Source organism: Centroberyx gerrardi, chromosome 20, assembly GCF_048128805.1.
Source record: "Centroberyx gerrardi isolate f3 chromosome 20, fCenGer3.hap1.cur.20231027, whole genome shotgun sequence".
NCBI lineage: Eukaryota > Metazoa > Chordata > Actinopteri > Beryciformes > Berycidae > Centroberyx > Centroberyx gerrardi.
The window spans coordinates 5,146,453-5,157,354 of NC_136016.1; the positions used below are offsets into that span (position 1 = coordinate 5,146,453).

Genomic DNA, 10,902 nt, shown 5'->3' on the forward strand with positions numbered 1-10,902 from the left:
AAAGACAATAACTAGGCATTGTCTATACCGATGAACCTCCTACTCTTGGCCAGTGGATGAATATAGTTGATAGTTGTATATACAGTATGAAATGGCTGTCTTTCACTCTAAAGACTACAAAAAGACAAAGGTGAGGCTTATTGGGACAAATGGATAGTATGTTGCAGGCAAACTGAGAGGGTGACAAATTAGTCCTTCTTTTTTTTTTCCCAAGTGTGAACTGTCACCGAATGAAACAAAGAAAATGTAATTTCTCTCTGCCTCTCTGACTCTTCTGAGTATCATGCTCTTCTTCCTCCTCCTGCATGAACCTCCTCCAGTACCTGTGTTGTCCAGGAAGAACTTGAGGGAGCGCTCCACGCTGGTAAAGAAGCCGTCGATGACCATGTCGTCCACGTACTCCACGTAGGCCTTCCACTCCTCCGAGTTCGGCTCAGCCCGGAACAGCTCCAGATTGCTCTGAGACACCAGCGAGCGTGAGACTCATACTGAAACATCATCTATATATACCATATTCAAAATCATCCTTAAAAAATTTCAAAGCAACTCATGAACTGTAAGCTTTATAACCTCGGCGTGGAGCAACAGAATGATGAAATGGGAGTGAAACTTCTAGCGAATTTAGGTTTGCCGTTTCGACCACTAAGAACTCTTTTTTTTATACCTTGAGAAGGAAGTGGATCTTTTCTCCGGAGGAGCGTATCAGACCGTAAAACCTGTCCAGCCTCTCGGCCCGGTCCTCCAGACTGAGCAGTGTGTCCTTTTTGCCCTCCTTCCTATCGAAGATGGGGCTGGCCCAGGACCTCATGCAGCTCTGGACCTCCTCCACATTGTCCTTAGTCCTTTGGAGTCGGCTGTCCAGGTCGCAAACAGAGTCGCGCACCTCCTGGATATACTGCCAAATACCTGAAATCGGATGCATAATAGAGACGTGTGATGAAGAACTGAAAAGGGCAGGAAAATGGTAATCGCCCATTAGGAATGAATGGGAGTTATGTGATCAAAATACTGGAAATCCTGAAAAAAGTCCCTCTGCAAAATCACATCCCTTATAAGTTAATCTTGTATCTGGCTAAACTGAACAGAGAGGTATGTACTCTTCTAAGCATTTAATTCACATCGCACAGGAATGCAATGATAACATTCATGCAAACGTGATGCTATCAATCCTAAAATGGAATGAGCGCAATGTTTTCTTACATGTGGGAAATCTACTTCGAATATATCTTTCACTGCATAATCCTGCGCTTGTCAAGGGTCAGAAGACGTAAAGGGAGAACGGCTGACCTTTGCTCTCGCCCCGAATAAATCTACTGCAGACGTGTTCCAGAAAAAAACGCAAGCGTTCCATAAGTAGCTAGAGGGCGCACACACACACACACACACACACACACACACACACCGCAACATAAAGCAGCCAAGTCTGCAGAGGAGCTGTGTGCTGCTGGGCGCAGGCAGCCCATTCCGTCTGGAACCGTCCCCAAAGACAGCGGAGTGCATTGGCTTGTACCGTAAACACTCTTCTCATTTCAACCCCGCTCTTTGGGGAATGGCGGATTCGAAGAAAACCCACCGCATCCCCTGACAACGCCGCGTCAATCAAACCGTATCAATGATTGAACGCCTCTCCTATTCCTATTACGGATCTTTTCCGAAAACGCGAGAGCCTCTGCGAGGTGAACGGTTGGTGTCACCTCTCACGGCAGCCTGCTCTAGTTTACTTTAGTTTAGTTTTATTGGACAGTTTTAAAACATGAGTCATAGAACTTGGATGGAAATTTGTAAAGGAGAGCACGATAAAGTCTTAGTCTTATTTCCATCGTGGTCCTTGATGTTCCTCAGCCCTACAAACAACAAGGATCGGAGGAAACATCAGAGAAAAGGAATAAAGTAGTGGAAACAATTGACGTTAAAGTGATAATGTAGAATTTTCATATAAATAAATGTCCATTTTGATAATCCTCATCACCAACACAACACATAGTGATTCAACCTGTACCCAGTTCATCTGTTCTAAACACCCAGTGTCAGGTAGGTCTTTCCTCTGGCACACAGGTATTGATGTGTTTTACCTTTCTGGCAGCAGCAACAGCAGTTTGCTTGGAATACATAGAAGAAGAACTGGGTAGTGAGCATGAGCAGCGATAGCCACCATGGCTGAACAGACTAAGAAAAGAGCTGTAGCCACCTACAGAAACTCAAACTGCATCAACAGAAAATCCAAGGAGAAAGACATCACAGTACTGGACACACTGTTTGATTAACCACTCTAACAGAAATTGATATATGTAATTGTTTCATTCCCCGAGAACTGTCTCTGCCAATTATCCAATTAGTGAAATAAGTGAGTCCTGACCTTGGCTGTTCCAGTTCAGGCTCTCCTCGGCCTCTTTGAGCTGAGTGTCAATGGCCCTGAGCTGGCAGCGAACCAGAGGATACTCCACATCTAACACCGAGCACATCACCTGGAGCCAGACAGCGGGGGACAGGCAGAGAGATAAAGACAGAGAGAAAGACGTGATTTGATTTTCAGCTTCCATTAAGTGTGTACAGAAATATCACTTTAATATAGCTGCCATCCAAAAGCCACGCAAAGGCTCACAGCGGATCACAGCGGGCCGTCACCCTCATTAAAAAGTCACTATTTCTGGATTGTGTCGCATTTAATTGGACTTGCACTTTTTGGTACTTGAGGCGCTGTATTGCCGTATTTGTTCAAATGTAATTATCTTATTGAGGGACCTGCGATGTGTCTACCTGGACATTGTGGGAACCGTCCTCTATGTGGCTGAATTAATTACATCAGTGATTGCTGCTGTATTGTCCTACGCTAAATTATTGAACCTGCCATTCTGCCCTCATGTCCAATTCCCATTAAGAACCACAATAGAAGTAAGCTTATTAAGTAATCTTTACTCTGTTATTCTCGATAAAGAATAATGTGTGTGATATGGCCTCTGGCAAAGAGTAGCATATTTAATATACTATTTTTCTTTCAATTAAACCAAATAAAGTCAATCATTCTATCAATACCTACACATACTGCATATCCTTATATCTATGCATGCTTAATACCTAACCAGTGCATATATCCATACAGGATCAAAGTCATATATTTTTGTTTATTTGCTCTCCACAGACACAGCGATCACAGCAGCTGCACAAAGTTACAGTACTAGTTAATGCATTGATAGATTTTAATGAGAGCTTTTAGCAACCTTGTTGTATCGGCCTGCGGTGAGCTCCAGGTTGGCCACGTACTGCCACAGCTGCCCCCTGGTGGTGTAGAGCTGCGCTGCAGTGTCAGGCACCACCTCGGTCTGTCTGGCCTCCAGGTACCTCACCTCCCTCAGCACCGACACCAGCTGAGGGACGGACAGACAGGTTAAGAGACATTATTGGAATACTGAGATTTTTAGTTTGCGATTTTTTTTTTGCCAATATTCAATATTGCTATGGCCATTTTCATGGCAAAAAAAAAAGTATTCAGTGTTTCCCCCAGAGTGTTATTCTTAGCAGGGTAGAAAAGCCTGTGAAAAAGCAATTAGACCATCATGGGACACTAAACCTCTCAATTAAAACCCAGACTAATGAAATTCCTTTAGGTGGGTTAGCAGCTCATTAAGGCACGGTGACCCACCACACACTTATTTAATGGTAGGGGAAAACTCCGGGATACATTGTTGCCTTTAAAATGAATAATTAATTTACAACAACTAATTTAACAATTTAATCAATGAATAACGTGCAGAGAAAATAAAACTTCACTGCAGGTTTTACAGACCGTTTTATGGAGCTGTGGTCAGGAATGAACCTCCGTCATATCAGAGGCTTACAGCATGAATTGGCTGATATTCAATATTTAATAAAAGCCCAATATCAACCCGCTATCAAATATTGGTCTAGCCCTATTATCCACAGGTATTCAGAACAAAAGGTTCGTTTAAACAGAGTGAGAGTCTTGGATCAGTCATTCTATCATTGCAGCCCTAAAGTAAAGACCTGAGGGTTGAAGTTGACTGAGATCAGGCGTGTCGTCGGGTCTCTGCTGAGTAACGGCAAGCTGAGGTTGAACTGGGACCTCTCAGCCACCGTCTCTGTCCACGTCTCATACAGGTCGCTGGAGTATCTGGAATACAAAACACAAGGAAGCACCGATCTAATCTGAGATCGCCATCACTGGCGAGTTAATATCAAAGAGAACCACTCTCCTTCTCTGCTTTTCGCTTTGTCCAATATATACATTTTACCGCTGGGGAATAACGTTGTCTCATATTCCCATGAAAGGGTCCGGGGGCTTTTATTTTCACAAGGCCGCGAGCTGCGAAAATGGCTCACATCATGAAAATTAACATAAGGAACAAAATAAGCGGCTAAAAGGCATATGATTGAGCCATTATTCCGATCCTCGGAGGTTGTAAACAAAACGGGCAGAGTGATTCGCCTGCCATATCAAGCTGGCGATACGGGGGGGATATGGGACGGGGGGGGGGGGAGGGGGCATACGAGGACAAAAGCTGATTCATCGGCGAACGGCTGGGAACAGACAATATGTCAGGGCTCTGTACAGCTATATCAATCTGTAAATAGCCACGATTATGATGAGGACTTTAGTGCGTGCTGTGTGCTCCTTATTGGATTTCTGCTGTGAGCTTCATTTCCTGATAGTGGCACCGCAGACGCAGAGGCAATCAAATGCCTTGGTCATGGCCATAAATCACGCAGCGTTTTGTCTGTGGGGGTAATGAGTGAGGATGCCCGTCCCGTCCCTGACTGGAATATGTATAACGACGGCGGCGTTCGGCGGCGGTGGCGCTGATTATTACGACATAACAAGAGGCTCTAATTTCTGATGGGAGTAAATTGAGGGCAGAGAACCGGTGTTGTTCATCATTCCATTAGACCGGGAGCGGGGACATGAAGTGAAGGAGTGATATTAAGCATGTGAAGTGTAAGGAATGAGTGTTTGTGTGTGTACGTGTGTGTGTGTGTGTGTATAGGTCTGTGTGATGCACTCAACCACACACATACACACTTTTGTATTGCTATACTTGTGAGGACCTTCATTGACTACATTAATTTGCCAATCCTTAACCTTATCTTTAATCCTTTCTCTAACCTAAACCTAAACCTAAACCTAATCCTAAAGTTGTGAAGTTTTAACCCTAAACTAGCCTTGAAGAAGTGAGGAGTGGCAAAATGTCCTCACTTTGTAGGATTATACTTGTCCTCCTATCCCTGTGAGGACATTTGGTCTCTCACACACACACACAAACACACACACACACACACACACAATTCAGTCCGGCACAAACCCTGCCATATAAACGCACGCTTGTCCGCCAAAAACTGCATTTCCCCCCCCCAATAGGATGCTTTATCTTGCAGGTTTTGATGTTGGATGTGGTCTAAAAGGCCATTTCTCACTTGGCATCAGCGAGCAGAGACAGAGCGTGTGGGATTATGGGAGTGCTGTGAAATAATCTACAGAGCAGCGCCGCAGTAATGAGAGCATAAATCATGCCTGGAGCTGCATGTCTTCATGCTATTCCACGGGGGCTGCTTCATAAATGTTATACACTCAACTAACAAAATCACAAATGTTCAGTTTAAACACAGCGCTGCCGCAAAGTTGTGGGGGAAGCGTTTCAAAGTGAGACCGAGTCGACGTCTGATCCGTGTTATTAGTTTTCATGATGCATGTACAACAAAGTGAAGTCCTATTCTATCACAGTCTATTCTGTTTAATCTTTCCTCTGTTCTTTTATTCAGCGATACATATGTCTAAACATGACGACATACAGTGTAACGCACCGAGATAAAACGCAAACACACCTGTCCAATAGTTGCATCATCTCCTCGTACTTCTGGACAACCCTGCCTCCTTCTGCAGACTCCAGGCACCTAAGGAGAAGATGAAACGTCACTGCCCATGCAAAAGTCATAGCGTAGTAGTGTGTTTTTTCAGTATATTCCAAAACATTACATTATACGGTCCTGTCAATCTGCTGTTATGTTGGAGATAAGAGAGAGGACTCACGGGTAGGAGATGTGTCTGAATTTGGAGAAGGGGACCTGGATGCGCTCCTGTAGCTCCTGGGCCCATCTCAGCCCCCCAGCTACTGCTGGCATATTCCTATTCACTGGGGTATAGCCTGAGGAGGTAAAGTGTCATTGGAATTACTGTAATTTACCATAAAGTCAGTGAAGGAAACAGCTAAGAACTACAGGTATCTGCACTATGCAATATTCCATTGTTTTATGTAAGAATACACCCATTTTATCAGAATTTAAATCACAAAGTGGGGCTGCAACAAAGAAGAGCGTCCTAAGAAAAGAGCAGCTCAAACACAATTCTGGTGTTGGGTATGAACACTGGTGGGAAATCAAAATACAAACTGTCTCCTAGACAGCAGCGAGTGCTCCAGAGTCGAGAGAAAGCTGCACTCTCTTTGATATGCTTTGGTATAAAGCTTCACAGACCGGCTGGGTTGATAAACATCAGTGTGCTGTTTACTAAAGGATTTCTGGGTTTTAAGTCCGCAAAATTGAAACAGATACCTCTTGCTGCCATTTGGGGCCGCCAACGTGTGAAATTGCACGTTGAATTATGTCGCTTAAATCGATCAACTGTTCCTTTTTTGATTTTGTTTTATGAAGCTATAAAATTGAAGTCAGTGTGGCCAACTGGTTAGAGAGATGATCCCAGGTCCAATCCCCCATAAATATAAAACATAGGCAGTATTCCGAATCTCACCCAGCTCTTCTGCACTTTGAATGTGTTTGTTGAAGAGGAGTTTACAGCAGTCCAGCTCCTTGCTGAACACGGACACAAGCAGAGGGTATCTCTCCTGAGCATCTGCAGCCACTAAGGGGCGCTCCAACAGGCTGCCAAACATATCCAGGACCTGTAGGCGTCAGAGGAGTAAAGGAGAATTCAAATGAATGTGTGTGTGTGTGTGTGTGTCGGTGTGTATGTGTGCGTGCATGAGATTATGTCCCCAGACCTTGAAGGCATGCTCCAGTCCTGAGGCGTCATCAAAGGCCTGACAGAAGACAGCTCCTAGTCGGCGGTCTGTGTCATCCACCTTCAGTCTGAACTCTCTCACATCTTCTTCAAACTCCTAGAGGGCAGATATAGCTCAGCTAGTCCGACAGCCAAAACACCACACAGCGGTACGAGCGAACGCAGAGCCAGCACAGCATATTCCTTTTCACATCTGACTGACTCAAAGTGATCCAGCGGGGAGAACTGACTGGGTCTTACAAGCAAAGTAAATTGCTTTTCTTGCTATAACTCAGGATCGTCTTGGTTAAGCAACTAGATGGCAGTGGGGGAAAAAAGTCCATTTTGGCAGAAAAACAATTTGCTTCACAAAAGCCGGAACGACCAGGCCGTGGTGGTCATTGCTAGCTTGAGAGAAAAGAGCATGTATTGAGGAGTATTCAGGGGTAGAAATTACACTGAGCTTGTAGCCTGTGTCTAGAATTTCATAAAGCGCTTGTGAAAATGGATTGACCTTAAAAGTAGCTCAAAAAAATGACAGCCCTATTTGTCCCACCGGGCAAGTGAACAAAACCCCTATAACCCCTACGTACCTTATTGCTGACATCCAAGCAGTCGTAGGATTTCTCTGTGAAGAACTTGTAAGTGTCCAGGAACTCTTGGTGGAGCAACTGGACCTGCTGGCTCAGGCCTCGCCCTCTGATGCCTCCAAACTCCACTTTCTCAAGCTTCAGCAGGTCCACGGCTGTCAACAGGACGTCCTGTAGGGAGACAGAAAAGGAGGAAAAGAAGGTGTGCCACCAAGCAAAACCGTATTATCACTGCCAAGAGGTCTGTGGTTTGCGTTAAGTCAAGTTAGCAATTTGGTGTTTATTACAGAAAGAATATTTATCCAAAATATAAGTAATAGATACCTCTCCTTCTGCATACCTAAAATCATTTCTCATCAGGCTTTGGCTCACATGACCTTTGGAGTGCTGTAGTGTATGATGTCTCTGTGCTCACCTCAATGGCCTTGACTCTGTGAATAAAGCAGTCGAGTCCAGAGAAGACCATGAGCGGGGAGAAGTCCCAAGGCCTCACCAGCCTCCTGTTCCTCTGGTATTGGTCCAGGTTGGCCCTGCGTTCCTCGTAGGTGCTCCTGAAGAGCTGGAGGATCTCCAGGCTTGTCTGCACCTTCAGCAGACTCTCTGAAACCTCCCCCTTCAGAACCTCTTCTGGATTTAGATACACCCGGGCCTGGAGTTGGACAGCAGTTAAATGTAAATAGAAGAACTGGGTAGTGAGCATGAGCAGCGATAGCCATCACGGCTGAACAGACAAAGAAAAGAGAAACTCAAACTGCATCAACAGAAAATCCAAGGAAAAAGACGTCACAGTACTGGACACACTTTTATTTACCACAATAAAAAAAGACAGATCTCACGGACTACCACTGGAACAGAAAAGGACTGCTGTTGACCTGCTGTATGAGGAGATTGCAGGTCTCCTGCAGCAGAACGATGAGGCGGGCTGGGGTGTTGTAGTATCTGGAGTTGGCCCACACCAGACACACTGTGTGCATCAGAGGGCCGATCTGACCCTTAACATCTGGAAACTCTGCATTCTCCATGTCTTCAAACAGACGCTGCAGAGGCCTCAAGTAGGTGCAGATGTCCTTTGCCTCCTCCAACGCTGGCAAGTGAAGATGTGATCAAAGTCAATACAACCAACAATGCCCTATGTGCGATAGTAGATGACAAGTTTAGATGATAAATCTTCATAAATTATTCTTTACCCCTTCAAACTAGCACCTGCTATACCACAGAAAGCAGGCCTCATTGAGTTTTGCTCTATTGTAGTATAAGCTTTGTGTCATTACCTGCAAGGACGTCCTGCAGCATGTTTCTAAAGGCAGGGTAATAGCTGCTCTCCACGGCCTCCAACAGCACTGCCATCTTTGTCACCTTGGAGGACTTGAACTGGGAATGGATGCACTCCAAGTCTGCATATCTTTGAGGAAGAAAAAACAAAACCAAAGAAAGAAATGGAAAACAAACAAGTTTCTGTCACATTACCGCATTTCCAAGAGGAAAGTAAATGGAAAGTAGAGGGTGTCCTATTACGATTTGGCAGCATAAGACATAATTCTGCTTTGTTATCTACAAAAGCACCACAAAAGCACAAAAAAAGCAACAGAGGACAGGTCTCTAAATTACCTTTTTTACTTGATAGCACAGGTGTTTCCAACCTCAAAATAAATTAGTAGCACCAGCAAAAAGTCACAAAAGAAATCAACACAGAGGACCTCAGGGATATATTTTGTTTTTTTCACGAGCGCTACACTAAGCAGACGAAGCACAGGACTTGCCAGAGGATCTATGGCGTATGTCTGTAATCAGAGCTACAGTATAGTGCTGCTGACCTGTTCCTCCAGAAGAGCAGCTCTGTGTATGGCGTTGGATCGTTGCCTTCCAGCAGAGCCTCAGAGGAGTCCTTCTTCAGGACTGCACGGATCTGGTGGCTCCACTCAATCACTACTGACTCGATGGAGTGGATGATGCTCTTATCCACTATGTCCCCCCTGTAGCGTTTCAGAAGGAACATCATCTTTGAATGTAGAAGTGGGCAAATGATGCATCCACACATGAACGACAGAGTATGTTATTACCAGATCTACCTTTTGTCTCGTTCCAGGGCCGCTTGCTCCACTCTCTCTGAGCCTGCAGGCAGAGGCAGCAGAGTCTTGCCTTTGACTTGGCCTGACACCACAAACACATTGGTCTTGAGGGAGTGGACATGGCGCCGGATGTCCTGAGAAACCACCTGTGGCCATTCAGTGTGGTTCCTGCCGTTGGACAGCAGCGGCACCACCACCTGGAGGAGTGTAAGTAAATGGGAAGGATGGAAAATGATTGCTTTAAAGAATACTTTTTCAGTGTTAAATATGTGATTTAAAGTCAATTCTTTCTCTAGTTTATAATTTAATTTGCCTGCTTTGAGTGTTCACAGACAATCACAATTGAGGACAATGGCCCTTTCATCATCTTGAGCCTGCCCTATGTGTATATGTAATAATTAACAAGTGTATTCTGCTCTGCTTACCTCCTCAACTAGAGCAGAAAACTGATCAAGTGGAGCATAAGACAAGTCCCCGTAGACCAAATTACTTTTCATTAAGTCAGGAGTCAGCGCAGTTCTGCTCTGCTTGACAAAGTAGACCGCTTTATTTTTGGAGTTTGCCGTGAAGCGGGCGGCGGGCTGCAGGAGTCCGGCCGCGCTCAGCGACACCACCAAAGTCATCTGGTCCGGTTTCTCCAAAAAGTCTTGAATGAGCTGCTTGTTGTCCTCGACGGAGATGCATTTTTGCCATCGGTCCTGTTTCAGCTTCAGAGTCCTCAACACATAATCCTCGATGAATTCAAATCGTTTGTCCTTAGCGGGTGAGTCGTCCATGTCTGCGGGGCTCTCCGCTGTCCCGGGCCAGTCCGGGTTTGTGTATGAACTGATTGTGTCTCGGCCTCCATAGTAACGCAGTGTTTGCATTAATGAGGCCGTTGCTTAGGGGACTTTCAGCGACCCGGAGCTGACCCAGGACCAGGACAATCCCCCCTGTCGGTTAACCTGCTGACTTGGCACCTATTGTTCACTTGCTCACTAATTGTTTAAGTGTGAGTCGAAACAGTGAAGTCAAAGTGCGGCTGTTAGTAATAACAACATTAAGGAAATAACTGACTACCTCAAATAAGAAAGTTTGAAAAGCGCCATTGTTGGGCTAGACCGTCTGTTTCCATTTTCTTTTTCCTTCTCGCAGTTAAGCACCATGGACGAAAAGGAAGAAAAAAAAAAGTTATTTTTAGAAATCAACCCTCTCCTCTCTCTGCAAGTGAGAAATCAACAACAATGATAATCCAAAT

The 10,902-nt window shown here is 44.9% G+C and overlaps 1 protein-coding gene across 1 annotated transcript in view; it reads right to left on the minus strand.

Moving 5' to 3' along the window:
• Positions 1-10,512, minus strand: part of dnah9 (dynein, axonemal, heavy chain 9) — a 102,628-nt gene extending 92,116 nt beyond the window's left edge. The window contains 17 exon segments of the mRNA XM_078290633.1: positions 324-459; positions 665-906; positions 2,357-2,465; positions 3,219-3,365; positions 4,003-4,129; positions 5,836-5,904; positions 6,041-6,155; positions 6,758-6,908; positions 7,008-7,124; positions 7,600-7,767; positions 8,012-8,245; positions 8,469-8,680; positions 8,868-8,998; positions 9,411-9,569; positions 9,666-9,862; positions 10,091-10,452; positions 10,455-10,512. Of these exon segments, the coding sequence (XP_078146759.1) occupies positions 324-459; positions 665-906; positions 2,357-2,465; positions 3,219-3,365; positions 4,003-4,129; positions 5,836-5,904; positions 6,041-6,155; positions 6,758-6,908; positions 7,008-7,124; positions 7,600-7,767; positions 8,012-8,245; positions 8,469-8,680; positions 8,868-8,998; positions 9,411-9,569; positions 9,666-9,862; positions 10,091-10,452; positions 10,455-10,512 (2,734 nt within the window).
• Between the last annotated feature and the right edge of the window lie 390 nt (positions 10,513-10,902).